Here is a 27432-nt window from a genome sequence, read left to right as displayed (position 1 = left end):
AGAAAGTATCAAAGAGAACAGAAAAAACAATCTGATCCTAAATCCTTTCTACTGTGTAATTTGAATGCGAGAGGACGGCTTATCTGCGTCGTGGTAGGTAGTGAGATTTAAATCGCCAGGTAAATGACTTGGCTAACGAAAAAATGTCTTGTTAAGGGTTTGAGTTGTGAAATGAGGATTGGATAACCTGTGTCAACCGGAATGTCACCACATATATTTGGATAGTTCAGAAATAAAAAATCAAAATCTACAAGTTACAACGTGGATTCATCTGTCTGTAATGTCTTCAATTCACGCATGTTATTTCGGAAAGATATGATGAATATAATCACACAACCGAGATTGTTTTCACTGAAAGAACTGACATTAAAAGTTTTGGCTAACTTGCCTATTTGTTCTGTATTGATTGTTGGAGTAAGTCCTAGATTACGATGGAATTGTAAAAATGTATGGGGGAGGGGAATCGGCCCAAAGAGGTGTACAATATTTACCATGATTTCATGATTTTGAAAAATGTGTGATTTATTTCTGCCTTAAACAACATATTGAGATCGATAATTCAAACAAAAAATACTCTTGGATAATTCATCACATAAATGCAAAAGACTTTTGGACTTCATAACATTGGAACTAAACTATATTCTATACCTTTCAATCTATTACACTCCCTTTACAAAACAATTCTTGATACTCTTATTTCTGAACCAGCCTCAGCATTATACAGACTTGTGGCTATCATTATGGATAATAGCTTCCACATTATCTTTAAACCAGTTTGTGTAAAAGGTCATGATAAAGAAAAATGATTATTAATTCCACTACCGTTTCTCAACAAAGTTATAGATGTAATTAATTTGGCTAACATCCTCCTGCACAAAAACGTCACGAACAAGATTCCCCCTATTTCAAAAACAAATCAATGCCGGTTATTTGTTCAATCTATATTTAACCCATTGCAACCAATTTTTTCAATTATAAAAGGTTATGGCAGGACCTCAAACATGAGGACTTCAACGCTAAATTACCTGACTGTTCATGCAAAACCTCTTCATTTAAGTATGGTCTTTCCGGTCACATCATCACGGGAAACGAAGGTTCTTTCTAAAGGTCCCATCTACAGTGAGCCACGCTTCATAAATTGTCATTATAAGTATAAAGTACTTATGGATGTCATGGAGTACTACGCAAGAAAACAGATAAAACGAAAACAAGAAGACAGTGATTCTCTGTCAGAGTGGATAAAGGCTGAGAGATGCCGCATCTGTTTTCAAAGACCCCCTGTAATAAAAAGATTGTTTAATATACATGACAAAAATGTTATAATTCCAGCAGACAAACACGAAAATAACATTGTTTTTGTCTGCAAAACGCATTACATCCATTTTTTGTTATCAGAGGAAGGCGTAGAAAATAAAACAAGAATCCATACAAAAAAAGCTACATAGCTGGATCTGCAAAATGTACCACCAAATCTCTTTCAAACATTTAACATTTATACTAACAACTGCCACAGAGGGTCGATACACGTAGATACAAATATATACTTCTTGGTAGAGATTCCTCATATTTTGTAAAAAAAAAAAAAATGACTCCAAATTACCTTCCAACGTTAACAAAGATGTTTACAAAATGCTTGCATTTTTTTTATAGACCAAATATTTGTCCAATGTGTTGGACATTTTTTTTTAAATGGTCGTTATTTCAAAGAGAACATATTGCGCTCCTCTACTTGTTGACATATTCCTTCACTCTTATGAGGCATACTTTATGACTGATCTGATCCAAAAGAAGGAACATCGTTTAGCTAGATCCTTTAATCTCAATTTTCGCTATATTGATGACGTTTTATCGTAATACAATTTTAGTTTCGAGAATTTAAAACATCTCATCTAACCCCAAACATCTTCAGATAAAGGATACTACAGACACTGTGAAGTCAACCTCGTATAGTGACCAACTCTAAAAGACCAATGATAAAGAAATACTATACGACAAACGCAATGACTTTTCATTCCGTATCGTCAACTTTACTTGCATCTGTTTCAACATCCCTTCAACACCTGTGTATAGAGTTTTCATATCACAACGCATACGTAATGCCAGAGCTTGCCGTAACTATGCAGACTTTATGTTTCGTGCAAGACATCTTACAGTTAGGCGTCTGGGAAAGGTTATGTTGCTACAAGATTGAAGTCATCACTACAAAAGTTGCGTGCCTCAGGTGGTGGAATGGGATAACCATGGCATGTTACATACTTGGGTCGTCAGGCTATAATACGGAAAACCTGAACGAAAAACCATAATGGTGCACCGTGTTGCGAAAGATGCCACGTTCCTTGCACATTAAAGAACCCTGCTGTGGTAATCGATGTGAGTAGGAACCTTTACCGCCTGAGGAGGCTGAATTGCCCAACCCTACCCATCCCTTGCTATTCATAGTGGCAATCAAAATTTGTCGACCCTATTATCCTTGTGTCCCATCCCATTTTTCATTTTAATGTCATCATAATTTTATGTTCATTTTATAATCCATTTCATGTTCAACGCCTGAATATAGCTCATTATTCACTCTACAAAGTCAAGCATATGAATGTCATGGAATGAATGTACGAAGATTGGGAGTAAAGTATGCATAAGGCAAGAAATAGAGATGAAGTTATTCAACCAAACAGCGAATAACAAATCCCTTCGGAAAAAAAAGTAACAATTTAAAATCAATAATCTGTATGATTATATGATTAATACGTTCAAGCTTCAGTTACTTGTTTCGTGGTGTCCATTTTTTTTTTTTTTTTTTTTTGTAAAACGTGATGGAAAATACATGTTGAGATTCTGTTAGTATGTTCTTTACAATATCAAAAGATATGTTTATTGCTTTATTCTCAATTATGAAACATCGAAATTGGCAATTCTATCATAACTTAGATAACAAAGTTTAACATACATCCTGATCATATAAGGTTAAATGAAACTTTATTAAGTATCGTTACCTGTGTGATGAACGTTAATTAACGCAAACAAAATTCGATGTCATTCAAAGTGTGTTTTTTTTTTTTTTTTTTTTTTTTTTTTTTTTTTTTTTTTTTTTTTTTTTTTTGCAGGTTCAACGACTATGACGAGAGAATTTCTCTTACAAAACATATCGACGCCTTATGCCCTGATGTCAACTGTGTATCAACCGCTGATATATTCTTGCGCTTTTACCTGTATGGGGGATGAATCGTGTGACGTTTTCATCTATGAGTATTCAAACAGAACATGCAGTATGCTTCAGCACCATGAGAATGGGGGTTCAGTTTGCAATATAAGTATGCCCTGTTACGCAAAAGTTTGAATACGGAAATAATTTAAAAAGTGAACTGTGTAAAAACAAGGAGCTCTCAATCCTCTTCTTGCAGAGTTTGCCTAACTATCTGTCAAGTTGTAGAAAAATATAGTTGATGTCAAATTAAACCATAACTGCATTTAAAAAAGTATGAAGAATTAGGGAAATAATGTCATATTAAGTTGCTAACTTTACCAAGACTTCATAAAGTAATACACAATTTACACTTCATTTTGTAAAAACAATACAAATGAAACGAAAGTATGTTTTCAAAGATATTTTACATCCAGAACAAAACAAAAGATTTTTTGGATCAACTCTTTTTTTTTCAAATTTGCAAATCATTTGTTTTGTCATAGTAAACAACCTATGCATGGCCTATGATCATATTGACTTGATCAAACATTTATTTAGAAATATATATTTGAATTATTTTAAAATGAGGATAGCGTCTTAGTTGTTTGAGTTTTGCACTTGGGAATCGCCATGCAAGAAAGGATGAGGAAACATCTGTAGCGCCTGCTAGAAGAAATGAATTGTTTCCCTTATGTAACTTCAAAACTGTTCATTTCCTTTAAAGATGAATCAAAACAATTTAACTCATCTTATTTTTTAACATAAAATAAGAAAAGAAAATTCATTTTCGTTTACAAAAGGAATAAAAAAGACAAATGCGTATTTGATCTGCGTATGTTAAATAAAGTGTTATGTTTCACGCAATCAGTAATGGAAAACCTGGCCAGAGAGGCATACAAAGTATGACATGTTTTTTTTCTTTTTCTGTTAAGTGTTGATATGTAGTGAGTGTGTTTTTTTTCTTACTATTATAATAAAATAAGACAAGTGGACTTAATCTTCAGTGCCCGATGTAAATGTGAATAAATAATTCGTTGGGTAGTCTCGAATTGGTACAGTCTCGCACTTTGCCCTGCAAAGAGTAATCAAGGGAACCAAGGTTATAGCGGTAATCAAAAGAATGTAATCCAGAGACAAAGACCAGACATGGAAAACAGACATACACAACAAAGAACATAAAGTAACTAAAATCATACATACAAAGGAACAAAAGTAAATGAGCAACTCGGACTCACAATTTTTGTTGCACGGGTCAGTTCAGGTACTGTAGAAGGATATAAAAATATCTCGATTTATCCTAATTTTGCATAAAATTGGCACACTTTTCCAATAAAAAGGGGTCTCCAACCCTGAATCCCACACAGGTTCCGCAACTGCGATAGTAAATGGAAAATGCATATTTCAAGTCCCGGCTTTTTAGTTATAGTATAAAATTAGTCGAATAATCAATCCAAATGAATACAGGCTTTATTGCGTTTTATATCCATATGATTTTTAAAAGGTTAAAGTTATGGATACAAGTAAGTGTCATATTTTGAAAAAAAATTGTAGCTAATTGATTATGTTCAGGAGTAATCAAGGGAACCAAGGTTATAGCGGTAATCAAAAGAATGTAATACAGGGACTAAAACCAGACATGGAAAACAGACATACACAACAAAGAACATAAAGTAACTAAAATCATACATACAAAGGAACAAAAGTAAATGAGCAACTCGGACTCCAGTAAAAGCTGGGAGCATGGACCAGGTGCACTGGTAGGGTAAGCGTCCTCTGCTTTTCTAGAAACACCCACAAAGAATTTATCCAACCAATTATGTTTTCTCAAGTTCTGTAAAATATGTTTTAATTTGAATCAATCTTGTTTAAAATTCGGTGACCATCAATGTTTTGCTGAGAAAGGAATCATGATATGAGGCAAATATACAAATCATGTGCTACCTTCACTTCCTCGACTACATGGTAACACTGCATGAGTGACTATACATCTTCATTATAACCAGTTAAAAGTAACTAATATTTATCGTGCTTTACTACAGACAGACAAACAGACTGACAGATAAACACACTGATCCCTGAGCAATGTATTATTTTTTTTCCTGAGTACTATAGGGGAAACATAATAAGAACGTGCACGCACAAATCATTCCTGATAAACTTATCAGTACTTTTAGTTTAATCAACAATTCCTATCATATTTGCGAAGTCTTAAAATAAAAATGAGAAAAATGTAAATGACTCAATGACTCATTAGAATTTATGATTACGAATAGTAGTAAATTGATGTGGGAAAGTTTGGAATGAATGCATCTTTATAGGTATTACCTCTACTGCTTTCTCGGCTGGAGCCTGTCAACATTACATCATACACGCCGTAATGTCCGACAGCCTTGATTGCCGCTTCCGATATTATCGCATTCTTCATTGACAATGAAGGGATTGAAAAGTGATGTCATAAAGCTAAGAAGTGACACACTTCGATTTTGGATCAAAATAACAGTTTTTATTTCAATCTATTGTTGTGATGAGTGGAAACAAACTGTCACAAATTCTACTATAGTTTCAGTAAATGTCACACACGTGGATATTCATACCACTAAACCTGATGGTTCACGGTCAGACCATCCTTATATAACCTGACAACCTATAACTAAAGCATTGTCGCACCCCATCACCACCCAGGTCGCGCCTGCTATTGTTTTTCAAGATTTTCAGGAGGCGGATGCCTTCATTTTGGAAAGACATGTATTGCATAAAAGCATAACATAGGATGCAGCTGAATGAAAGAAAAGACAACTTCGTTCACAAAAGTGTGGACACTGAAATTAGCATGGAAATATTCGAAAAGAAAAAAAAGCTGAACTTCTGTACGACAGGATCGCTCGGCACAAATTCTAGATAAGACCTGTCATAACAAATACTTAATCTACATGTAGGCTATCAAGCAAAGATATTTACACAGGAACGTGGATAATTTACATGTACATCCATCGTCCTCTTGAGCGGTACATCAAAATAATTTATCAGCTAACAGTTTTGATATAAATACGGGTATTTTAAGTTTCAATATCTTCTTTGGCGCTTCTTTAAGTGTATACTAAATTACTAAATGCGAAAGAAATGATGGAAAATTTACATTGTATACAAAAAACGTGAGCAATAGGATTTTAAAGACACAAAAAATGCGTAAAATTTGAACACATATTTTGCTTATGTCACCTTCGCAATATCGAATACATGGAGGGACATGTTTGCTATGTCCACATTGCAAATGTACATGTATTGGAGATTTTTTTGCCGGATAGAGAAAGCAGTCTTGCGAGAACTTTGTTATACAGAACTATGCTTAATCGTTGCTTTAGATAAAGTAATAAGTTCGTGCATTCACGTACATGCATGCATGTTCATAGCAGAGGCTATATATCAAAATTTACATGTGATAAAAAATTATCTTATACTTTATTTGATAAAAAGAAATTATCATTTTTTGGCAAAAAGTAAAGATAAAAGCTATTTAATTAATATAGGTACTCGTGCGAGGGTGTAATTAAGATGTCATGGGTATATTATGCTGGTGGCCAGGTACTTAATCATATGATAGTTAGCTAGGTCACATGATATATGTTCAGGTTAAGTTAGACTTAATCGTGAAAAAAAATATTTACTGAATAGACAGGCGTCTATGCATTGGTATCTCAATCGTTACTTTTCTAAATTACAAACTTAATGAATAAAATTGAAAATTTACAATACGATTTACACTATTATTTAGTTTTCTTCCAAATCATGGTATTTTTACCAATTATTTCAGTAGGCAGAATAAGGACTTATGGACTCCCATCCTTTGCCAGGTTATTGTGAAACCCACTATTGAATAGGAATCCCACTACCGAAAACAATACTGGAAGCAAATGAAAACTATGATTAGAAGTTGAGTCATAATAACTTTAAAACTGATAATTTTCACATAAATATTCCATTTACTTGTAAAGAAATAAAGCCTTAAAGCACAAAAAAACTGCAGACATTAATTTGATTTTGAACGAATTTATTACAGCTGTGTCGAACACACATGCCTTACTAAATTACCTAAAAATATTAAACTCAAGATAATACAAAAAGCATGGTACATTTCTTTATTAACATCAATTTACAAATCAGGAGACCTTGCTGAATAACAAAATAACGGGGAAGGGGGTAAGCACAGTAGACCATGCGCTAAGAGCAATTATCAACAAAAAAGCCAATACATGTATGTAGAAACTGTATGCTTTCTTGATATTAAATAAGGCATTCGACAGTGTCTGGAGATCAGTCATATTTATAAAGCTTGCAGCAAATGACATAATTGACTTATTTTACAGCGTTATTCATAAACTATTCGACGGCAGTTACTGTGAGCACCTTCGATAACGAAATGCCTACTACCTGAATATTTATATCAGTTAAATGACCCATCCTCAGAACAATCTAAAAATCCCTCGTGCTGTTTATACTTCGGAAAACAACTTGTAAATCGTGTTCTATATATGCTACTTACTGTGTCTTCTTTAAATAATTTAAAACAATTGAAATAAACTCTCTATACTCAAACAAAATGAAATATATTGAATAAATGTGAACGTCTCAATTTTAGTGATGTTTATAATGTCTGTACACTTCTATATTGATCAACTTTTAGGTATCTGGTCGTGTCTTTTGTTTTCGCATTCTTTCATATCAAGTTGAAAGTGTCGTATCGAATCAAATAGCAGTCTTATTAGACAAAATCTGAGTAAAGTATGTCGACCAAACTCTTTTATTTTTATTTCAGAAACAGTTACGAACCACTTAACCACTCCTAATTTTCATTCAGTTCTTGCACGTTTCAGATTGTACATGCAATTTGAAAAAGTTCGTACTTGATTTGGTTTTCTAAAAAACATCAGAATGCAGGAAGGACTATCCTTACGTGAATGTATGTGTATATCAGGAAAGCATTCGGTGGGATTTCTACACAATAAATCATATCTCAACCATTGGCAGTTTCTGAATTTTAGGTGAACTGATACTTAATTGTATACTGTATTGTTTACTTCTTTTTGACTTTTATTAAGTAGGTGTGCTTTATTTTTGGTCTTAGTTGAAATACGAAATAACAGCTTCAGTTTTGATACCATGTATCCTTTACGTACACAGAAAAACATAGCATTTTTTAAACATATAAACAATACATTGGTTCGGTTGTTGAGCAAGAGCAATCAAGGGAACCAAGGTTATAGCGGTAACCAAAAGAATGCAATCCAGGGACAAAGACCAGACATGGAAAACAGACATACACAAAAAAGAACACAAAGTAACTAAAATCATACACACAAAGTAACAAAAGTAAATGAGCAATTCGGACTCCACTAAAGAATGGGAGCATGGACCAGGTGCACCGGTAGGTTAAGCGTCCTGTGCTGTTGTAGAAACACCCGCAGAGTTGCTCATAAAAATTCAAGTCCGGGGGAGACAAACGAGGAAAGGAAAACTATGACCCATTGAATAAATCAGTTTTCATGGTGCTGATGGATACACCATAACGATCCACGAGTTCATGACGACGACCATGAAACTTCTGTAGTGATGACTTCAATCTTGTAGCAACATAACCCTGTTCCAGAACCCTATTTGTTAGAGTGCTAGCGCGATACAAAAAGTCTGCGTAGTTTCGGCAAGCTCAGGCATAACGTTTGAGTTGTGATATGAACACTCCATACGCAGGAGCCGAAGGGATGTTGTCACAGATGAAAGGAAAGTTGACAATTCTGAATTAAAAGTCATCACGTTTGTCGTAAAGTTTGGTCAATAATTTTCCTTTACCATCGATTTCTAAGTGTAGGTGAAGATATGAAGAGTTATGTTAAATTGATTAACAGAAATTTTGCGTTACAGAAAAACAACGAATATCTCTTATTAAACAAAGAAATTGAGAGGAAATTTTGAATTATTAGAGAGAATCCAGTTTGTCATTTACTATCCTTATATAATGTTTTCGAAGTTTTTAGTGTTTTGTTTGGTTCATTGTAGCACTAAACTTTATAGAATTATGATTTCAGGTAATTTTTCTATCAATATATTTATTTCTGTCCGTTTGAAAAGCAAGACATTCCATTATATAGTGTATTCGTCTCCTATATCGTTTCTACATATAGGACACAGTCGAAGTTCTCTTGGTATATTATACCATCTACCGTTTTCGATTGGGAGTTTATAATTGATTCTTCTGAATTTTACCATTGTTAGTATATCCTTGTTTAGTATACCAAAATAGTCCTCGAACTTTAGTGAATCTTTGAATAGGCGATAATTAATTGTCTCTGGTGTCGTTGATTTTAAACAGAGAATGAGCTTGTAGAACTTCTTTTGAACCCGTTCTATGATATCAATGTCTTTATATCCCCAAACTTCACATCCGTAAAGTAGAATTGGCTTGACAAGCTTTTCAAAGAGATCAACGAGACATTTAATGGATAGATTATGTGTTCGTCCCTTTTTCAATACGTTGTACATAGCGATTGTTGCTTTTTTCTTGAGATGCATTTTGCATTGTTTAAAATTTCCTGTTCTTGAAAAAAATATTCCTAAATGATTAAAATTGTCCACTATTTCATTCGGTGAGTTGTTGTAAGTAAATATTAGGCGATTTGCATTTCTCCCTCTCGAAAAAAATAACGATTTTAGTTTTTGCCACCTTAACTTTCATATGCCATAATTTACAATAATTCTTTAATTCATGTAGCCCTTTCTGTAGTTTTTCCGTCGTTTCTGATAAAATTACGGGGTGTCATCCGCGTACCGTACTATGAAGAGTTTAATAAAACAACCTACTTTTTTCTTCGATATCATCTGTGATTGTGTGTAGTCCCGATATATCTTTTGATGCCAAATAGTTCTCCAAATCGTTGAGATATAGCGGAAATAAAAGAAGGGATAAATTTTCACCTTGTCTGACACAGACTTCGCACATGAAAGTTTCTGACATTTTATCGTTACACTGTAAGCAAGAATAGATGTTTTGGTCCATGTTGAAAATAGTATTAAACATTTTTCCATTGATTAAATATTTATTAATAAGTTGCATCTTATACCAAAGTGCTCCTTTAGTTAAAGTGTCAAATGCTTTTTGAAAGTCTGCAAAAGCACAAAAAAAAACTTCTTTTTCTGTAACGCAATTTTTTTGTTAATCAACTGCACATTGAACGTGAACTTTTACTGTTTCTGACCTTTACATACAATTTAAGAGATTTGAACCGGAACTATCAGGCTTTACTGTTTCCGTATATTTAAAACACATAACCCTTCGTTGTGATTATCTTCCGTTGTTATTCTGTCACTATTATAGCATTCCTTCATGCACTTCTATGATGCTCATCCTCCCTATAAAGTTTTATCAAATCAGTTGAGTGGTTGAAGAGCAGGTTTGGTTAGAAGAAACCTAGACCCTCATTGGATAGGGTGATCTCAGCCTAAAATAAGGTTAAAATTAGATGTAAATAATTTGTACTTAGTCTAATTACAATTTGAAAACTGGGCTCGTAATCCAAAACTGTATTACTTAGCAATATATAGAGATTTAACATATCAAAAAGCCTAAACAGATCAGTTATAATTGAAATCTAACCAACACTTAAGATATCTATACACATCAACTTGAAAAGTCATACAATCATGTTAAGAAAATCGACGATTGTCAATTCCATTTCTAATGGATTCGTTTTCCAAAATCGCATACATGTATTTTACTAAAGGCCCTAGAGTGCCTGATTGGCGCACCCACGAAATACTTCTTTTAACTCCTGTTGTACCTTATTTCCAAAACGGTTGTAGTGTACAGACAAAAACGACAGCGTCATAGCAAAAAATGAGCGTAACTTTTTGCGATCGTCATGAAAAAAACAAAATTCGTATTTCTTTTTTATTATTTGTTAAGGACAGAAACTGTGATAAAGACTTGTCATATATTTTGGACCCTTCGTGATTTTTGTAGGCCCCTGTTATAAGAAATATAAAATAAATTGAAAGTATGTTAAGTTTCAAGTGATAAGCTAAAAACCACAAAATAGTCATGTTTGGCCATTCCAGGACAATTACACTCTACCAATGTGCCGTCATACAACTTAGAGCTCAATTTTTGTAAGCCTTGTCATTAAGATCGTTTTATCAATTGAAGGTTTCAATCTTATGGTGTTTAAATCAAGTAATTTCATGTAATTTTATGTAGACAAAAATGTACTTGTTGTCTTGTGTTATCTAAATTCTATTCATTTTGGGATATATATTTGTGGTCATGTACACTCGTTTTGAAGTTGGCCTTAAACCACAATTTAAAATTTTGATATTGTGCTTATAATGTTAAGCTGAGCTGAAGACAAGGCAATATTGTTTCATGTATGCCAACGATCAGGGTTTAACACATTCCTTTTTCAATAATAGGCTACAAGCCAGATCTTCAATTTGATCTTATTTCCCGCTATATAGATGACGTATTAACGTTAAACAATCCTAGTTTCGGGATTTCATACATCCAAAGAGGTTGAGATAAAGGATACTACCGGTACTGTGAAGTCAATAAAGGAATGATAAAGGAAAACTATTGACCAAACTATACAACAAACGCAATGATTTTTTATTCCGTATTGTCAACTTACTTTCATCTGTGGCAACATCCCTTCAGCATCTGCGTATGGGGTTTTCATATCAACTTTCATGCAATATGTCATCTGAAGTTCTTATTCTGAAGATTGACCATTTGAATATTTTGGAGTTTTGACTTCGTAAATTTGGTTATTCTTTGTTTTTTTACTACGTTTATGACAGTAATACATGTATTTTTTTATGAAACTAAAAGTCCTGTTTGTCACAGGAGCTCCCGTGTCTTTTGTTAGTGATTTTTTTGAAAATCAAATGTGTTGGCAAGACACTAATGAAGCCCCCGTTCGGTAGATTGGCCAAATTAAAAACGTGTTTATTTTTGTATGAACATGGTTTGCAGATTCAGAAAGGTTGTGTGCTGTTGGTTGATGCAGTAAATATTTGGCATGTTAGGCTAAGCACTGCATTAATACTTGCAATGAGAAAAAGAGGACTGATGGACGGACTGACCGACACATACAAAATATTATAACCCCGAATATCTATTCATTAACTTAATTTGTTGCTTGGGGTATATTTCTAACCAAGTCCAACTATCACCCAGTTCCGTATTATTCCACAAAAATCAAGATCCTATGACTTTGCACACCATCATTATGTGTAGAAACATCCTGCAAAAATATTTTGTATGTAGTTCGAAATTAAAACTACAGGAGGAGATAGCAGGAAAAGCCATATACATGTAGCTATTTCTGATGAAAATGACTAAATGTAACTGTCACAAATTTCCGTAATATTTCACGAAAATCAAAATCCTTTGACCCTCGGACTCCACTAAAAACTGGAAGCGTAGACCAGTTGCACCGGTAGGGTAAGCGTCCTCTGCTTTTCTAGAAACACCCGCCAGGTTGCTTATCAAAGTTGTCCGGGGTAAACGAGGAAAGGAACACTATGACGAGCTATTTTCTGACTTGGTGCCATCCTAACCTCTAGCATCTGACACGTTGAAAGCCATGGCAAATGTGAATTAGCTAAACATGTTTTTAAATATTTTAAGTCTTTTATTTACATAAAAGAAGTTTAACCTATCGGAAATTGCGCGATAAAAACCTAAACATTTGTTAAAATCCTAGAAAACATTTGTAATGAAGACAGCAATTTTCAATTAGGTCACTACTTTTACGGAATACAATATATTTTTGACAAAACGAATTTGGTAAAGGCAATTCGTTGGTTAATGTGATATGTTCGTTTCGCAAATGTTAAAATCCGTAATTTGTCAACCGAATTACACACTCAAAAAGCTAAAAACCAAAATGAAGTTTGTTTTAACTGAATTTGTAAAGGATTTCCAGGATTGCTGGATTTTCTCATCAGGTAGCTATAAGTCATTTGTTTTTCTTCAGTTTAGTCACCTTCTCCCGTGTTATGGTAAATTAACTGTATAAAACATTTTAAATGGTAAAAAGGTTACTAGATATAATTCTGCCGATTTTAAAGAACGTTATGCAAGTATTATGCACGGGATCTTGGGAGCAGGATATTTCTTAATTACAAAAAAAAAATCATTAAATCACTTTGTTTCCATATTTGAGTTAGTATGTGTCTTCTCGGACACGTCCGCTTGCTATTTCTTGCTGTTTATAATATGCCCAGTTTTTCGTAAAAAGATAGAAGAAAAACTGGGCATATTATAAACAGCATTAAACAGCAAGATTCTTCATGCTTCTATCTGTTTTTGATTGGTCGAGAACGTCGTTGCCAGAAAGTTCATACTTGCATACTCTCCACTCCAAAACATTATATGAACGTCCCTCGTTCATTGAGTTTGGGAGCTCTGAGATCCGTTCATACATACATAAACGACCGAAAATAGAACCAATACCCGTACCAACTTTTCCCCATACCCAAATACTATATAATCTTGACAATTTTTTTTTCATTATTACTTGTTATTTCCAGCTGAAAGTTGGTACACATATGCAAAATGACATAATGATAAGGCTAGAATTAATGATTAGTAAAATGTTTGTCGAAAAAAAATGATTTTATTCAAAATTTATGTATTCAAAAGGTCTAAAATGTGTAACCCGATATTCCCGTACCCAAAAATCAAAGTTCGGTATTTTTGTTATTTTTGCTAATTCAATGCGTATTTGACATAAGAACATTATAATATTATCAAAATTTTCATTGACGATGAATTAAAATGGCACCAGACTCTTTTTATAAGACTGGTTTTTTTTCCATTCTGGAGATCGTATCCAAGATTTGCCGGTACGGGGATTGACTGTAGGTACGGCGCGGAAATCAAACTCAATCACTTCTTTTTTAAAAACAATATCAAATCTTTAAAAACTTTATCCAGTCTTAAGGTGAAGTTTTCACCTCTTAACGATATTAGAAAAACGTAAAAATCGGACTGAATAGTGAAAAATAGTCAGTAAATTAGTTGGATACGTAACTTCCAGTAACACATTTTTGACCTTTTGTCTTCAGAAAACCGATCAAAAAAGAAATATCAGAAGTAAATACATCATTTTCTTGAAAAGAAATGAATTGAAACGGACTTTTTCACATCTCATGCAATATTCAGTTCTTAACATACCGTAAAAATGAATATTTCGGGAAAACATCATTTGGATACGGGTCAAAGTTGATACGGGTACGGGTTACACATTTTAGACCCTACCTGATAAATGGTTCGATGCACATGTAATTTTCAGTTTGGTTTGTACTAATCAGATTTTTTAATAAGAAATAATTGGAGTCCATCATACATTTGTATATATATTACCTTATTGAATAATATACATTTGTAATTTACAAAAAATGGAACTTATTGATATTGCGTAATTCACTGGATCAAAAGTGTCTATTTTATGTACATAACAATAATATGCATGTACATGCATGAATACAAGAAAGGACTCATAATTCCAAATCTGGGGTAACTTCCCTGTCTTGAAAATAATTTAAATTAAACAGCTCAAGGCCACAAATGACCCAATTTTTATCCAAAATAACAAACATGTACAACGTACAGTTTATGTATACATGTACACATACAGACACGAGACCACAATTAATTTTCCAGTGCATTTCAATATACACATTTGAGCAGATTAAAAAAAATCCACCGGCGCAAACTGAATAAAACTTCTCTGCCCTAAAGATATGTACAAACAGGATTTTATATATAAATTGTAGAAAAATTTACCATCATTTTCTGAAATTAATACATATAACTCGGAGATGGGGTAAACATGACAAATGAACTGAGTTAAAAGTCCTAAATTTTTACCTTCCTCCACTGAACCAAATCACAACTTTTAGTCAGAATTGATTAATGAAAAAAAATCACATGTAATTTTAACCTATTTTCTACCAATTAGAGGCAAAACTTCAGCAAATATGTTTCCAGTAAAAATATGAAAAAATGTGGAAGATACCTACTACCAAAGTTGGAACTGTATACTAGAGAAATAGCCTTGAAAAGCAAGGGGAATTAATTGTGTTCTCGTACCTGCATGTACATGTACTGACAGTAAATTTACAATGTAAATGTACACTGCAAATAACTAAAATGAGCCCATTTTTATCTATATTTGTATATATAAGTTACAGAATACATATTTTTTTTAAATTTACATGTGTACATGTACAGTGTACATAAAAACACATGACACTTACTGTACATTATGTGTACTTGGTAAATAAGCCTATTGTTTTTCCTAATATTACACTTACGGCATATACAATGTATATACACAAACATGTTACTTATAATTTTTTCATCCAATGAGAATTAAATGGTCCTGAAAATCTTGAACCTCGTAATCACCTGTGGGTACAACCTCAAACTTTACATCTTCAGTCACTATTTCTTCTGTCAATTTATGTCTTGTTTTCTTGGTATCTGTAACAGAACGACCATGGTAAGCCTGCACATGTCTGCCTAATGCATCATTGCAATAAAATGCCTCATTGCATTGGACACACTTGTATGGTTTCTCTCCTGTATGTATTCTCATGTGCATATTCTTACTTGAAAAAGAAGCGAATTTTTTCTGACACACAGAACACTTGAACAGTTTTTCACCTGTATTTGACCGCACATGACATTGTAGTTTGTACATATCTACATAATCCTTACCACACAAATGACATTTGTGCTTTTTCTCTCTATGGTTTTTCATGTGAGCAGCCAAGGCATATTTAGATCTTAATTCTTTCATACACACTTTACACTTGAAAAATTCATCTGTATGAATAGTCATATGTGTTAACATTTCTCCTTTCTGAAAGAATCGTTTTCCACACACATCACACTTGTTTGGATTGTCCTCTGGATTATGAACAGCCATATGTTTCTTAAGCTGGTCCTCTCGAATATACTTCTTCTCAAAAAGCTTACACTCAAATTGCCTATCATTGTTATGAAACTTAATATGATTGTCTAAACCTCTTTTCATAGTGAATCCTTTCCCACAAAAATTACACAAGAATCTCTTAGGCCCATGCCGTGGCAAATGTTTTTTAAGGTCAGTTCTTTGACAAAAAGCTCTTCCACAAGTATCACATTTGAAGGGTTTTTGTCCGCCATGAATAATCAGATGTTGCTTTAAATAATCTGCAAAGGCAAAAAAAAGAACGACCACAAACATCGCATTACTAGGGTCTTTCATTCGAATGAGTCGTTACCATATGTCACTGTAGTGAAATTTCAAGCTTGAATACTTTCCCACAATCATCACATTTGTAGGAGTCTTTTTTTTTCTTACGTGGGATTAAACCCTGGAACCCCTTCAACACATTGGTAAGGTCTTATCCACCACTGTTAAGCTGGCCTCTTTTAAGAAGTGAATATGATTTATTTTGGACCCAACTTGTTTGTATTTGACACTTTCTTTTTTCTGCATGATATATGGAACTACCTGTAGCTCTCTGTATGATTTCTTTTGGTTTTCTAATTAAAATGATTTTACGTGTTGGTTTTACTTGTTGCTGAGTGTTGAAACAGATAGTAGTGATTTTCTGTCTCTACAAATTGTACATGTAAAACATAAAATCAGTTTAATAAAATGTTCTCAGGCACAAGCATTAACAAATGACATTCATTAGTGTATAACAGGGGCGGATCCAGGATTTGAGTTTGGGGGGGGGGGGGGTTAATTTGAATTAAATGCTGTCCAAAGCAAGACAAAAATATCGTGGGGTGTCTCTTGTGTCAAAGTGTCTCCACTCTCCACAGTGCAGTCACTATTTCAATATTGTCTGTAGTTTAAAACTAGTCCTGTCTTTATACCAAGGTATATTTAATGGATCTAGCAGTTTAATATTTCTCAGTTATAGACAGAAAAAAATGTTGAAAAGTAATGAAATGGAGCAATTTTATCCTAGTTGATAATTTGGTAAAGTCACAGTGGAGGACACGAGAGACTCCAGTGTGAAGAGTAGATGAACTAAAATTTTGGTTGATAGTAGTAATCAATGTAAAACCTACACATATACATGACTACATGTACACATAGGCATTCCATGAAATGTAAAGCAGTGTCCAAATTTAAGTAGCAGTCTTTGTGAGAATCATGCAAATTCTGCAATGCATGTAGGAATTAATTACACTCCAAATAATCTGGAGTGCTACTCAAGTACATGTGTACATACATTGTACATGTAGTGGTAATCATGGAAATGGTTTTACAACGTAAGCTGGTGAATTTTTTTTTTCACATTTGAGAGTTATTGAAAGGTTTTCCCATTTTTACTTACATTTTGATCATTGGTAGAAAGCTTACTACCACAGTTCACTGTTCCTGATGTTTTAATCGCTTCATGTTGGCAATAGTCACGGTCATTAACTCTAGATAAACTCATATTAACTTTCAGATTGTCCTTTGTTGATTCCATTCCTTCCTTTCGAAACCCTTGTACATGTTCACTTTTCATGTCTCCAATTCGTGTAGCACTTCATGCACTTTATGAAATTCCAGTAGGTTTTACAGAATTTAACAGTTTATTACAACCTTCTACAGAAGGGCCTACCTGAGGCTGATGGCCCAAAATGGCATGAATTGGTAAGAACAAAGGGTTGTTGATTGCAAGTGCACTCTGTACAATTGTTTTTTGGACAGGCACAAGGAGTTTAGATACACTAACTTGCCAATTGTTTGGTTTAACATCATGTCTACTTTCTTTTCCTGCACTTCTTTCTTCATCTTGTTTTTTCATTCTGAATGACTGCTCCATTCTTACGATCATTTGGTATCACAATTTTTCCATTGCTACATGTCTTTGATTTTTCAAAATCAATTAAACCATAATCTTCATCCGAAAATTCGTCAATCATACTCCCGACATGTTTCCTTTCATTCAATTCATCCGCATTGTTTTCAACTATTTTCATGTTCTGTACACTGGCCATTGATTGTGTAGCACTTTGAATGTTTGAGACATGATCATGCATAATTGTTTTGTTTTTTGGTAGGGATTTATTTTGTATTTTAATTTCTAACTTTTCAGCATCCTTTAATCCAATATTGCTTTGGATTGTCTTGTTTAAACTCTTTTGCCGTGATATAATTGTAACTTCATTAAGAACTTGTAACTTAGATGCTTTAAAACACTATTATTTTGAATTACAGCATTTATAAAGCTAGTAAAAACAGAGAGTTCAAGATGAATGGTGAGCTTTAAAAGTTCAGCAGCACAGTCATGATAAAATGTAAAATATCCCAAATAGAGACCTTTAACAATCTCAGAAACAGATCTGAGTGAAAATTCTGGTAGAAATATCTGATATGGAGGTTCCATGAATTTTCCATTTCTCTCAAAGAATTGGCTCTCACTTGACATCAAAATTATACTGTGAGCTGGTAATGTGCCATCTTTACAAACTAGTCCAAAGTCACATAAATCTCCTTTCATCAGTAATTCGTGCATTCGAACACAGCTGTTCATGACATAGTTTTTCACAATAATTTGGTAGTCCATATCTGGAATCTGTATTTGATGTCTGTCAATAGAAAAAATTAAAAATCAGAGGACACAACAATGGTGCACTAATTAGTAAAAGCACAAAATTGATACAAAAATGTGCCAATGAGATAGTCATCCACCAAATGCCAAGCAACAAACAATTGAACTTGTATAGGTCACCACATGATCTTTAATGAAGGGCAAAACCTATACCATAATAGCAAGCTGTAAAAAGCCCCAAAATAAATGATGTCAAACTTTTCACAAAAGACAAAAATCGATCTAATCTAGAAAAAATGTAAAATGAATAACAATCAACATAAAAATGGACAACTTAGAATATGCATTGTATGTTCAAAGTTAAAATGAAAGTTTCCTGGCACATTAACTATGAACAGATAAAACGTTACATGCATTCTTTTTTTTTCAAAAGGTTCTAGTTATTTTATTGTAAATAATTTCATTCCAAAGACCTAAGCTGAAAGGGCAGAAAGATCAGAAAATTATCATCACTTTATAATTAAGCTGTCTCTGAAGTTATTTTCTGAAGTTTCTATCAAGTAACATAAAAACAAGATCCCAAAATGCTAATCTATTATTCACCAAGTCATTTTGGATGTGATTTGCAAACAAAATATTTAATATCTTAATATTCAAAATTTCCCATGTAAGATTAAAGAATGCGTTTTTGTTTGTTTGTTTGTTGGGGTTTAACACCTGAGCAGCAATATTTCAGCTATATTCAGGCGATGAACATGAAGAGGATGATAAAATGAACATGAAATGATGATAAAATGAAAAATGGTATGGGAAACAAGGATAATGGGGTCGACAAATTTTGATTGTCACTAGAAATAGGGAGAAGTGGGTAGGGTCAGGCAATTTAGCCTCCTGTGGCGGAGCGCTATCGTTCCTACTCCGGGAGAATACCACAGTAGGGTTTTTTAACAAGCGAGGAATGTGGCATCTTTCCCAACATGGTGCACTATGGTTTGCGGTCGGGTTTTCCATATTATAGCCTGACAACCACAGCATGTAACACACCAGGGGTACCCCATTCCATCACCTGAGGCACACAACCCAGTTGCTCTATGGGCAGAGTGCCCTAGCCCCCGGCTAAGGTTCTAAGCACTATTTAGTCGCCTTTTACAACAGGCTTAGTGCTGCTGCAGGCCTATTCTTTTGACACCTGGACCTGCACATATCTTAAAGAATGTGACTACCGTAAAAACATAATAATTCTCCTGAACTTTCTGTTTTTTGTATACCAATTTATGGTTCTATCTATTAGCATAAATCTATATATAATTTCATACATATACATGTATCTTAATTTTCAAAATTTCCCATGTAATTTTAAAAGGACATGACTTCCTTAAAAACAAAATAAGCTTTTTTTTGGAATTATTTTTTTTTATTTGTAGTAATGATAAGTAATAGTGTGCACCGCAACAGTGTGAGCTCTACCGTTATTACATGTACTATCTTAATTTCCCTTAAGGTTCCCCAATATACTAACAAAAAAAAGTCATGTCATGGAAGTAACAAGAACTGACTGTCCTTACAGAGAAAAATATTCGCTTCTTTAAATCAAACAAATAAAAATATATAGGCTATAATTACATATCAGTAAAAATAATTTCATCTTTTCTGAAAACTTCCATGTCTTTTCTATTTTTTACTTATTAAAAGATTTAGAAGTGAATAAGATTCCTTTTTTTTTTAAATCGGGGAAAAAAAACATGGATGTACAAAGACAAAGTGTACATACAAGTATCTCTGCCTTTCTATGGTTGCTGTTGTCAAGAACCTAACCCGTCTTGGGAAAAAATATAACTCTGATTGTCATTATCCAAATCAAAGCATAGCTTTTCTAAGATAGGAAAGGCAATCTTTTTTTTTTGAAATATGCAGTTGTCAGTTGCATAGATCTGAATTTTGTTTATGTCACATGATGTGTGTAAAATATTCCCACCATCTGTGGAGAACTGTAAATATTTCAGCTATCTGTACCAATTGCTCTGCACCACTGAAACAAAAAAGAATGTTGCCAGAGATGTCCTTAAGAATTGGAAAGTATGGCAAAGCGCTATAGTTACTAACCATTTTGAAAGCGAGGGGAAAAGGGGGAATTGGGCTAGGACTTTGGAAAACATTTTTTTTTACTCATCCATTGACAAAAAAAAAAATCCTCTATTATTTAACAAGACAGATTTTCAAATAAAAATATTGATTTCACTTGATGCTGAAATATAAATACAAAAATTGTCGTCTTTAACTATTTTTACAACTGTCTTGTACAGACAGTACACATATGGCAAAGCTCACAGTGCTCACTGATACATGTATAAAAGCAATGCCTACTCCATATTATTATACATGTTGGTAATTTGACCATGGAGCCTTTTAATTATCATGCAACATGCAATTATCTGTTTATTCATTTTTAAAAATGCTGGGGATGGGAATTTTCATTTCCATTTCGGTAATTAAAATGTATGTCACAACAAAGTCGCTACAAAGATTAGTTAAAAGTTCTACTATAATTGGAAGGCAGGCTTCTGTGAACTCCAGTTAAGTTACCGTAACTTTCAATCATATGATCTACATCTGCTTGCAAGAAACAATTACATTACTTTCAGCATATATATTTTGTACCTTTCTAGAATGCACATAGTTTTACCTTAAATGGAGCTGTTGCCCAGCACAAAAGTTTTCTTTTTAGATGGTGAGATTGATTATACTTTCAATGACAAAATTGGATCTTTTTTATCATATTTAAGGAAGGTAATAATACATTTATTCTGATTTGACATAACATTCTATCATTTAGCAAATAAATTTTGACCCAAGAACTAAGTGTTATCCATTTCAGCATTTTATCTGTCCATATAATGCTTCATTTTTTCATTTTATGGTATTTTTTTGCTGCATATCATTCTTTGGCAAAGATTTGCAGTTAGTATATGATGGGTTTATATAATTATGTTATTAACATATTATACTTCGCTGACTTTCATGAGCAACTCGGTGGGTGTTTTTAGAAAAGCAGAGGACGCTTACCCTTCCATGCTCCCAGTTTTTAGTGGAGTCCGAGTTGCTCATTTGCTTTTGTTACTTTGTATGAATTTAGTTACTTAATGATCTTTGTTGTGTATGTCTGTTTTCCATGCCTGGTCTTTGTCCCTGGATTACATGTACATTCTTCTGATTACCCTTATAACCTTGGTTCCCTTGATTACTCTTTTAATGCAAAGCGGCATTGTTTACTGTAATAAAATTATTTTACCTCAATAGAAGCAGGGGTTTCATTAATTTTTCAGGCAGGAGGTACTTTACAGAAAGTAGGAGGTATCAAATAAATTTGGCAAGGGGGGTCTGGGGGCTGCTTCAGGCCCCCAGTAGGTCCAGGGCAACAGCTCGGAGGAACCTCCTGAATGTTAGCCATTTTGAGATATGAATTTTGACTTGAAAAAATGTGATTAAGTCTGCAATATTTGCTTCAGTTTTGTTTAAAATATATGAATTTGAAATCAAGACATATGATGAATCATAACTGATTTAGTCTCAAAACCCTGAAATCCAGGAGCTCCCCATGATTACCACCAGATCCATTTCTAGACTAATGCTAATAAAATTTGTTGACTGTTTAATACTATGCCATTTTATATGAAATTTTGATAAATGTCATAAATTTGTTCTTAGGTTTTTATTTACTTATTACAAAATTTTAAAACACTAGCACATGCAAATGAAAGCATAGGAACAAAACTAAACATTTATTAAATGAAATTCCGTAACATGTGGTGGTTTCTAGTGCTGATTATTTTCATAATAAAACTTTGTTATTGTTTACTGCCTAATTATTACTGTGACATGTAAGGCAATTGCATGTGTCGCATTGTGAAATGTTGGTCTAAAAATCATAGCCTGATAAGAAATTCTTTGCTTCTGAAAAAGTTCTAGTCTGGTTGACTTTGAGACGGACAGAATTTTTTAAACATTACAATGTATTATTTTATATTATTATCTATAGCAGTGTTGAATCTCGGATCCACTATTTTTTTTATATTCTTGTGTGCAAAGTTCACACAAGTTCTTTTCAAACTTAAGGTTGCCAGAACATTTTTACTAAATCTCCCCATCCCTGACGAATTGAATGGTCGTCCCTTAAATCATATTCTGTAAAAGTTTATTTCACGTGTTGACTCGTTGTCAACACTATAAATTCCTGCACTGTCTGCATAAATCACAACAAATATTGGAAAAATGACAGGTATGGGGCGATTCTAAATACGGACAGCATTTTTTTGACACATTTTCACAGAATCTTCACCTGTGTTTAGCTTTTAGTTCTGCACAAAATAATTTATGATTGTTAGGTCATCACACGTTTTCTATAAATTGACACTACACCCTTAGCCTTAAGATTCCGACTCGGACCTCAACGAAGACACTGATTATATAAACAATAATGAACACTTAAAGATCGTGATTTTGGCAACATAATCGTAGCCTACAGACAGAATAATCTTAGATATCTATTTACTAGATTTTTCCTCATGATTTTTTTTTAGGGGGGGGGCTTTTATTTTATTCTGCCGGTACCAGGCGCAATTGTAGCCGGATAAAAGTATTATGAGTACCGGCTCTTAGTCTTAATGAAAGCACTGTAGAAGCATGTTTGCATTGATAAATATATTAAATGCTGAATACTTATCGATTGCACATTGAAAACCGTGGCCGAAACTACTATGGCCGAGATGGGCTTTAGCCGAAGAGTACTTTTGCTGTAACGTTACGCCAGATGGGTAGGTGGCAGTTTGCCTCGGTCTTCCATCCACATCCCTTTCATCGAAATCCTTTAAAGGCATTTTGAGACTTTTTTTTCTTTATATATAAACATATATTACCATGGACAAGGAGAGATTTGGCTGAAAAAAGTCAATACAAACTGATTCTTGTTGGAGGTGTCAATTGAGGTCGACTGAGACGAGCTAAAATGCGAAGTTGCTGATTACGGATGTTTCGCCCCATTAGGATATTATCCCTTTAAATCGATCTCACTAATTACCGACAAGAGGCGTCAAGAAGGGACAAGAAATTGATTTAGCGACAAGAAACTAAAAAATACCGACAAGAGAACAGAGACTATATTTATTTGCTAATTTAATTATAAAAAAAGATGAAAAAATAGAAATAATTGTAAGAATTTATATATCCCTGGTTTTATTTTAAAAAAAATTGTACATGGTACATGCAAAGTTGATAAAAACAGAGACATTAATACACATTAATGTCTGTACTAAAAAATTGCCATATAAGTTTTAAAATTTCGAAAAACTAATATTAATCAAATATATCATATTAAATAACATTTTAAAACCACTAATTCCACTTCCCATAGGCTTCTATGCTAATTTCACAATATTCAATGGCTTCTCTGGACTTTACCTTAACTTTAACCTGCAGAGGACTATATATCAGCATGATTCTACATATGTCAGCTCACAATCCTCAGAATGGCATGTGGGGTTAGCAGACTTGCAGTGCAGTACTGGTCACCGGAAGTGAAGTGTCTATAAATAGCATGGGAAATCCCAGTGTTTTCACAAGATAGAGGTATATTTAGAAATCATTATGGAGATTAGGCTTCACATCACAAGAAGCAAAATGCACCTATAAAATGTACAGAAATGTGTTTCCTTTCAGAAACTGTTTAAATTTTTTAAATGAGATGAGAACTTTTTTCACAGCACTATGAGGAACAGGGGTAATTTCCGCGTAGGACTATTTTTGCGTACGTTCCAAATGCTCATTGGTTGAATTGGAGGTCTGTAACCTTTGCAAATATTTGAGTTTTAAAATGTTATGTTTTTATCAAAAGATTAAGATATATGTTATCTATTTATTTGATGTTATATGCTATTTTTACTTTTAAAAAATATTTTAAATCATTCTTTAAGAATGCAGATATGTCAGGATTCTAGATCATTATACATTCCGATAGATTCGTATATTTACGTATATCAGCCAATCGGAATAATTAAGTTATGACATTCAACCACGCGCCAGTCAACAAGGTGTTAATCACTGACTTATGGTGGCACGCGGGCTTTCCTCGGCACGTAGGCCGTTAAATTGTTAATTGAGTTAGTTATGATATTAATTACGTATTTGAAGCCACTCAGCCTTTGATCTCTCAATCAAGAGTTTTGGTAGCTAGTATTGTTGTTGCAACCATCAGAATTAAACACATTGATTCTTTTGATGTGAAAATAAAAAATAATATTGGCCGTAATATGTTTTGTTTTAGCATCATAATTTATGAAGCCATAGACCAGAAAACTAAGTAAAGTAAAAACACTGCTGATGATTCTAAACGTGGTTGTTTTGTTCGTCATTTACGTTCAAAGGGTTACTAGTACTTGTTTTCTTGTTTTTCTACCAAGCTGACAGAAGCCAAAACTTAACTCATCTTGTACATCTATTCAATACACCCAAGCTGAAGAAGCCAGATTTTTTATTCATCTTTAACATAAATACCGGACCCAAATCAGTCACTCTGGTTCTTGCAACAGTACGATTCTGTGCGTTTGTAAGAATCTTTGCTACGTATTTGCATACAATGTCGCTTTGTTACGCTGACATTAATACCATCGGTGTAAATAAATAGATACTCCAAGGAGCAGGGCTTCCCCTTGGGCAAGGGAATAAAAACTTTGTGAGATTAATACTATCGGTATTAGTCCAAAATCTTTGGCAAGGCTGTGAAGTTGTATAATACTATCGGTATTACAAACTCTTTGGTAGAAGGTTTTCCCCTTAGACAAGGGAATCAAAATTTCCCTATGGAGACTGTGACAAAAATTGCACAAACATTTGTGTTTACTGTGAATCATGTGAATCATGGTTTCACAATGTCAAAAAAATAAAGAAAGCCCAGTACACTACCTTAACGCAATGTAGAAGTATAGATGAGACTGACTTGACTTATTCAGCTCAATCTACTTTGGTAGAAGACGATGTATCTAAAGAGATACAGAACGAGAACAAAATGTCTTTCATTGACAGAAAACCTATCAATGTCTCTAGCAATGGCAATTGTCTCTTTAATGCACTGTCGGTTGATATTACGGGCAATGAAAACCTAGCAAGCCGGCTCAGGGTTTTAACTTGCATTGAACTTGTAACCAATAAAGCAAAACATAACACTCATAAATATAATCGTCTAAGACTTGTATGTTATACACATGATCAGTCATGCAAAAGTGCTGCCACAAAGAAAAGCTGGTCATCTGCCTGGGCCATCGTAGGGGCAGCAACAGTTATTGGCTGTCCGATTCAGTCAGTCTATCCACCTAGAAATGGGTTAGATCAAACTGCAAACATAAATAAGAGTGCGCAATCAAAGAAAGTTGGGAGTTGGGATGATTGTGGAACATGGGATTCCAAAACAACATCCACCAAAACTACATATTATGTACGAAAAGTTGACGGCACTCTTCAGTCATGTGTCAACAAGAATGGCCTTTATTGCAAAGAAATAAAAAAAGGAATTTATTCCTTTAGAACCTCAACCAGACGATTCTAATTTATTTTTGCTAAAGCGTTACTACGCATCCCTAAAACGGGATAAGCAATACAAGAAGAGAATATGTTGGTTTGAGAAAATGACTGGCCATTCAAATGACACTGTGTATAAAGCATTTGCCGAATATATTAGCTCTTATCCCATTGATGACATAAACAGACATGGGAACGCAAGAATTATAAAGCAAGAGTGCATTCGCACTTCGCCAGCTACCAAAATAAAGTGCAAAATGATATTGAATGTGGTAAAACAGTGAAACAGGTTTTCACTGAAAATGTTAACCCGATCACCAACCTAGAGACCTAAAATATATTCAGAATCAAAAGTATCTAATGCATAAAAACCTATTTCAAATTGGCAAAGCGCTCCAGATGACACTAACAAAAATAAAATAAAAATTAGAAAACACAAGTTACTTCAATATCTAAATTCAAAAATTAAACAAATTACAAATTTATGAAATAATTTGGTCGTTTTAAATTTGTATTTAATTCCGCTATTTTTGGCAAAGCGTTACTGATGAGACTTAAATAGTCGAAACACGTGCCTCAAAATTTTTAAACATATTTATTTCATTTTAAAATTAAAAAAAAAAATTAATGAAAAAAACAAACAAACAAACAAACAAAACAAAACAACGATCATTTTGGAACTTTGGTCAACTCTGTGCACGTGTAGAACGCAAAAACCACAAAGAAATATAGCATCGGAAATTTTGATATGTTGTACAGATGGGTAACTTTACTATTAAAGTCACAAAATTTATTTTGCTAAAAGTATCATTTTCTCTTCATTCTTTTGTCACTAACTTTTGTATCTTAAACCTTACATGGCTAATTCATATCAACTATGCATGCACAAAAGTTTTTTTTTAATATAACTTCTTAAAATCTTCTCCATTTTCAGTTCTCCTATTAAAAAAGACTTTTTTTCAAATTTTATTATTGAAAGAGCAAATAAATATAGTCTATCTCCTGTTGTTGGTGTTTTTTTAGTTTCTTGTCGCTAATTCAAACTTCTTGTCGCTAATTCAAAGTTTCTTGTCGCTAATTCAAGTTTC

The 27432-nt window shown here is 33.5% G+C and overlaps 1 protein-coding gene across 3 annotated transcripts; it reads right to left on the bottom strand.

The window, feature by feature from the left end:
* Window positions 1-9367: 9367 nt before the first annotated feature.
* On the bottom strand, window positions 9368-23804 carry LOC148603450 (uncharacterized). Of its 3 annotated transcripts, none has more exons than XM_088551958.1 (3): window positions 23692-23804; window positions 17573-18815; window positions 9368-10671 (listed from the first exon to the last, which is right to left on the bottom strand). In XM_088551958.1, exons 2-3 carry the CDS (start codon window positions 17747-17749, stop codon window positions 10630-10632), a joined length of 219 nt encoding a protein of 72 aa, XP_088408084.1. In that variant the 5' UTR covers window positions 17750-18815; window positions 23692-23804; the 3' UTR covers window positions 9368-10629. The 3 variants fall into 3 exon arrangements, with proteins under 3 accessions (XP_088408084.1, XP_088408082.1, XP_088408083.1); XM_088551956.1 differs by lacking the exon at window positions 9368-10671 and adding an exon at window positions 13826-16840; XM_088551957.1 differs by lacking the exon at window positions 9368-10671 and adding an exon at window positions 13826-16430.
* Between the last annotated feature and the right edge of the window lie 3628 nt (window positions 23805-27432).

Source organism: Perna viridis, chromosome 11 (genome assembly GCF_037379345.1).
Source record: "Perna viridis isolate PV_CMFRI_1.1 ecotype Kerala chromosome 11, ASM3737934v1, whole genome shotgun sequence".
NCBI lineage: Eukaryota > Metazoa > Mollusca > Bivalvia > Mytilida > Mytilidae > Perna > Perna viridis.
This window is presented reverse-complemented; position numbering and strand designations above follow the sequence as displayed.